This window comes from Sinocyclocheilus grahami, unplaced genomic scaffold (genome assembly GCF_001515645.1).
Source record: "Sinocyclocheilus grahami isolate Dianchi unplaced genomic scaffold, SAMN03320097.WGS_v1.1 scaffold245.1, whole genome shotgun sequence".
Taxonomy (NCBI): domain Eukaryota; kingdom Metazoa; phylum Chordata; class Actinopteri; order Cypriniformes; family Cyprinidae; genus Sinocyclocheilus; species Sinocyclocheilus grahami.
In genome coordinates, this window is record NW_015505424.1 from 1405221 (window position 1) to 1410498 (window position 5278).

At 39.0% G+C, this 5278-nt stretch overlaps 1 protein-coding gene across 1 annotated transcript in view; it reads right to left on the bottom strand.

The window, feature by feature from the left end:
- Positions 1-1384: 1384 nt before the first annotated feature.
- Positions 1385-5278, bottom strand: part of LOC107598149 (formin-like) — a 71831-nt gene continuing 67937 nt past the window's right edge. The window contains exons 18-20 of the mRNA XM_016289422.1: positions 3347-3496; positions 2107-2214; positions 1385-1406 (exon numbers count right to left, since the gene is read on the bottom strand). Coding sequence (XP_016144908.1) covers positions 1385-1406; positions 2107-2214; positions 3347-3496 — 280 coding nt within the window. The remainder of the gene's footprint in view (positions 1407-2106; positions 2215-3346; positions 3497-5278) is intronic.

The window sequence follows — 5278 nt, forward strand, 5'->3', positions numbered from 1 at the left end:
GAAATATTATACCTAAAAACTCTTCATACAGTGGACTATCAGAAACATTTGGGATCAAAAAAGGATTCAGACACTTTGAGCCGAGCATGTTTTGCTGAAGTGTTTTTCTTTAATTGCTAATGTGATCTTTTACACCACAGACTGAACTAAATGAAGCACTGCTTGCTAATTAGTCGAGCTAAATGGGTTTGATCTAACTGTGTTCTTAAATGTAACAGCTGACAGCTATTCAACCCAATTCATTACATACCTTTCTATCAAACTTATCTGACATTATCACAGTTTAACTGAGTTCTTCTCATATTTTAGTTCCGTGTTATGTATGTGAGAAATGTTAAACGTTTTTAGAACTTAAAAAAACAAACACCTGGACTTCCAGAAGCTGGTTTCATCAGTTAACAGGACGCTGTTTGTGAATGTGGTTACACTTTATTTTACAGTGTAGCCTAATTATACATTTAAGTCTACCTGTACATGTGCTTACTGTAGGGTTAGGGTTGCATGTAATTATGCATCATTTATCCTTATTGTAATAGTAAGTGCATGCAACAAGGACATTTTAAAATAAAGTGTTACCTTGGATATTGTCTCTCGCCATGCAGTGTCCTCCGCTCGGATGGCGTGCGCAGTGCTCTTCATCTGGGTTCTTCTTCTCTCGAGTCCAGCCGAATCCAAGCGGAACCGAGGCGCGATTCCTCACCCGGACAAGAACAACCCGAACGAGTCTGGCCAGCAGCAGCAGCAGCAGCAGGCGGCCATTTGTACTTCTACGAACTAAGTTCAGTTGCAGGAACACCAAAAAAATCACCTATAAATGGTTAAAAATAGACAAAACCTGTCAAATGGTCAATGGCACTCATTTCATTGATTTCACTGGTAAAAATCCCAATACTTTCCATTTATTTTTGGATCTTGCTGTTGAGAAAACATGCGTGCACATATTGTTAATCAACTACTCGTACGCTAAAGAGCTTCCAGAGCAACTCTGTGGTGTAATGGTGACAGATGCCTTCATTCATCTCCAAATCTAGAATTAAGAGCGTTTAAGGACTGATAGTTTCCACTACAAAAACGGTCAAAAGGCACCTATAATACGTCAGATGATCAATGACACATTTATTTTTTATCTGATTGGTCACAGAAATTGTTGAAAAGCACCTAAAATGGTCAAAAGTTGTCAAGAAATTGTTGAAAAGCACCTAAAATGGTCAAAAGTTGTCAAGAAATTGTTGAAAAGCACCTAAAATGGTCAAAAATGGTAATAAAAATAGTTGAAAAGCACCTAAAATGGTCAAAAGTTGTCAAGAAATTGTTGAAAAGCACCTAAAATGGTCAAAAATGGTAATAAAAATAGTTGAAAAGCACCTAAAATGGTCAAAAGTTGTCAAGAAATTGTTGAAAAGCACCTAAAATGGTCAAAAGTTGTCAAAAAATTGTTGAAAAGCACCTAAAATGGTCAAAAACGGTAATAAAAATAGTTGAAAAGCACCTAAAATGGTCAAAAACGGTAATAAAAATAGTTGAAAAGCACCTAAAATGGTCAAAAGTTGTCAAAAAATTGTTGAAAAGCACCTAAAATGGAACAAAAAATAAGGTAAAAAAAAGCTGAAAAGCACCTAAAATGGTCAAAGACGGTCAAAAGGCACCTATAATACGTCAGATGATCAATGACACATTTATTTTTTATCTGATTGGTCACAGAAATTGTTTTGCGTTCATTATTTACAACGTTTTAAATATTTCAAAATCCTAATACTTTCAATTCATGCAAACTATTTCCCTGATTTCTCGTTATGTTCATAATGTGTGGATCATAGACATTGTTTTTGAAATTCTACCTTAGCTTAAATTAAAAAAAGGATTATAGAACTCTACTTTATTTCTTTTGTATTTTTTTTGGTGTGTGTGTGAATATAAGAGCCAAAACAAGCACCTAATAATAATAATCACAAAATAGTCAAAAAGCACCTGTAAAATGTCAATGATAAATGACGCTCGCTTACTTTGAGTTGAAGTTATTTTGCATACTTTATACTACAATGTTTTAAATCTTTAAAAAAAACAACTAATATTTTCAGTTGATTTAAATAAATGTAGGTTGCAAACAAAGCATCTCTTTGTGTGTTTCTCACCAGACTGTTTGCGTTGGTCGTCTTCGTCTCCACTTTCTTCTCAGCTGTGATTTTCTGGACGGTCTGCTGAGCTTCTTTCAGTCTGAAATGAAAGAGCACAACATTTCGTTCTTCTGATGAACACGGACGATGTTTATTTTGTGAATGGAGGTCAAACTAAAGCAGCACGTAGAGTCTGAGCGGTTTGTGCTTTTAAACCTCACTAAAGTCTGTTCGATTTATGCTTAAAATGAGAAAGCACTACCGAGACACAGAAATAAACTGATAGATGATATGTTCTCTAAAACGTGGCATTTGTGCTTCTCGAGTAAATGTTTGGAAACAAGAGCAACGGTGACGAATGAGAATGATTTCTGTGCGTTTCTAAGTGAGAGCTGAATATCGGCAGGGAGTTCGATCCGTAAAACAATCTCGGAGATGCTGCAAAACTATTAAAAATAAGAAGAGCATCAAAGAGAGGAGCTCTCGGGCCTGGATTTATGACGCTGGCCTCGACCCGTGATGTCCAGTTAGCAGGACGACCCGCTGAGAGACAACATCCCTCTGCTTTTACTGCTTCTGCACCGTTAAACACAGCCTTCTGGGAGATCGTTAATGGAGTAGCTCAGCCAAATTAGCTGAAAATGTGCTCATCCGAGGTGTAGAAGAGTTTGATTCTTCATCAGGTTTGGAGAAGTGAATGGGTGCCGTCAGAATGAGAGTCCAAACAGCTGATAAAAACATCACAATAATCCACAGCACTCCAGTCCATCAGCTAACATCTGGAGAAGACAAAAGCTGAAACTAATCCAGCATTGAGATGTTTTTTAACTGTTTAAACGCTGCTTGATCTGTGCAGGTTTCTCTCCTGATTCAGACCAGAACACTTCTTCACCGGAGGAAGAGTTATTATGGATTATGGTCTCGTGTTTGAGTTCAAAACATCTTAATGCTGGATTAGTTTCAACTTTTGTCTTCTCCAGATGTTAACTGATGGACTGGAGTGCTGTGGATTATTGTGATGTGTTTATCAGCTGTTTGGACTCTCATTCTGACGGCACCCATTCACTTGCAGTGAGACACTGATGCAGTGCTACTTTTCTCCAAACCTGATGAAGAAACAAGTTGAGCTGAGAGTGAGCAGATTTGTATTTTTGTCTGTACTATTATTCTGAAGATGCGACGGGTCTTAACTTCAGACTCAGACGAGTGAGTGTGAGATGGATGGTCCTCACCTCTCTTTGGAGATGCTTTTATTCTCTCGGTTCCAGGTGCTCTTGAAATCGTTGCAGAACTCGTACCACAGCATGAAGACGTAGTTTGGAGAAACCTCCTTCTCTCCAGACTTGGGTTTGAGCCCAAAGTACATCACCAACTCCTGGAAGCTACACGAAAAACATGAAGCGTCTCTACGGTCAAAATGAAATCTGTTCTCACGAGAGAACCGAATGCTGCTATATTTTACATTGAAACAAGCATATTCCTAGCTAACAAATGTAGGTTATAGTACACATTTCTTACAACATTCTACTATTATAAGAACATTAAAAGTGTGCAACTCAAAATAAAACTCGAACTTGTAAGAATGAATTGTATTCTTGATTCTAGGAAGTGTCTTATTTGACTGATTTACAACTAACAGAGATCTGATTACAACGTACTTTAGTTTTCTTATGATAAATCAGAGCAGGAATGTCTCTGAAAGTGTACCGGCTGCTGGAGTGACGTACGATGACAAGATTTACTCCCGTTCAGGGTAACACAGCGTGACAAGAAACTTAAACACAATGTGCCATTAGTGGCAGAAAATCACGCTCAGCGGCCGCAAATCAAGCGGAGCGGCGAGATTAACGGTCAGACACGTCACAGATCACACATGACATGAACCGAGGAGAAACTCCATGGAGCGTTAAACACGGACACGTCAGGAGCGCTCAGGTGCGGATCAGTGCTGTACGACACAGTCATCAAGATCCTGACGGCACCACAATTATATTACAGCGGGCACAAACTGAAGAATAAAAAATTAAATAAAATAAAAATACTAGATTCATCAGCCTCCTGACAGCACGACAAATATATTACAGAGGTCACAAACAGAAATTACACACGTTACTGTGTAATTCGTGCAGCATTAATCTAGAAAGCATGAAATGTACAGTGATTTCTGCTGCCCTGCGACTGCCGGTCAAACTACACGTTCATCTCTCCTCGTCTCACACAAGCACTGCTTCTCCCTCAGCTTCATCAGACTGAACAAATGCACAACAAACGGTAATAAACATAGCTTATAAAAACGTTGTGGGAACATTGTTTTGAAATGTTTATAAAATGTTAAAATGTCCAGTATTCTTACGTTTCCTACAACATTCTACTAAATTTATTTTCACCCGAACTATAATGTTATTTGAACATTTATTTTTAATATTCTAAGAATATTTAATGTCCTACTCTTGTCTTGATTATAATGTTATTGAAAGGTTACAAAAAAGAACATTCGAGCACATATCATAAGAATGTTTTGAGACTGAAGTTCTGCGAACATTTTCTTGACGTTATGAGAAAGTTCCTCAAGCACAAATAACATTATGAGGATGTTACAAGAATGTTTTCTCTCAACGTTACAAAGAATGTTCCATAAACATTACTCTAAGAGTGTTTTGTTCTAAGGCTTTTATAATGTTTAATGAGCGATTGGTTTGTCAGATCAAAGCGCTGATGGTGTTTAGTGTGTTTGCTGCAGAGGACGAGCGTGTAAAGGTGACTCCCTCGGGTCGGGACACATGTGGATGCCCACCCAGGTCCGGACGATCGCCCGCGGCCCGAATCCATCACTTTAACGAGGTGCGTTCATGGGAACTCTGAGACTTACTGCTGCTCCTGCGGTCCGAGCGCCCGGTGCTTCTCCAGGAGCAAATTAAAGGGAAATTAAGCGACTCTCGAGCTGCCGGGCTCTTTTGATCAATATTGGTCAATTCAACACCTCCATTAACGTGGAGTCGAGCGAGGAGTCCGTTCTGCTCTTTCAAACGCCACCACGTCGACATCTGCAGTGTGTGTGTGTGTGACAGTGTGTGTGTGAGAGACTGTGTGTGTGTGTGTGTGTGTGTGTGTGTGAGAGTGTGTGTGTGTGTGAGAGAGAGAGAGAGAGTGTGTGTGTGTGTGTG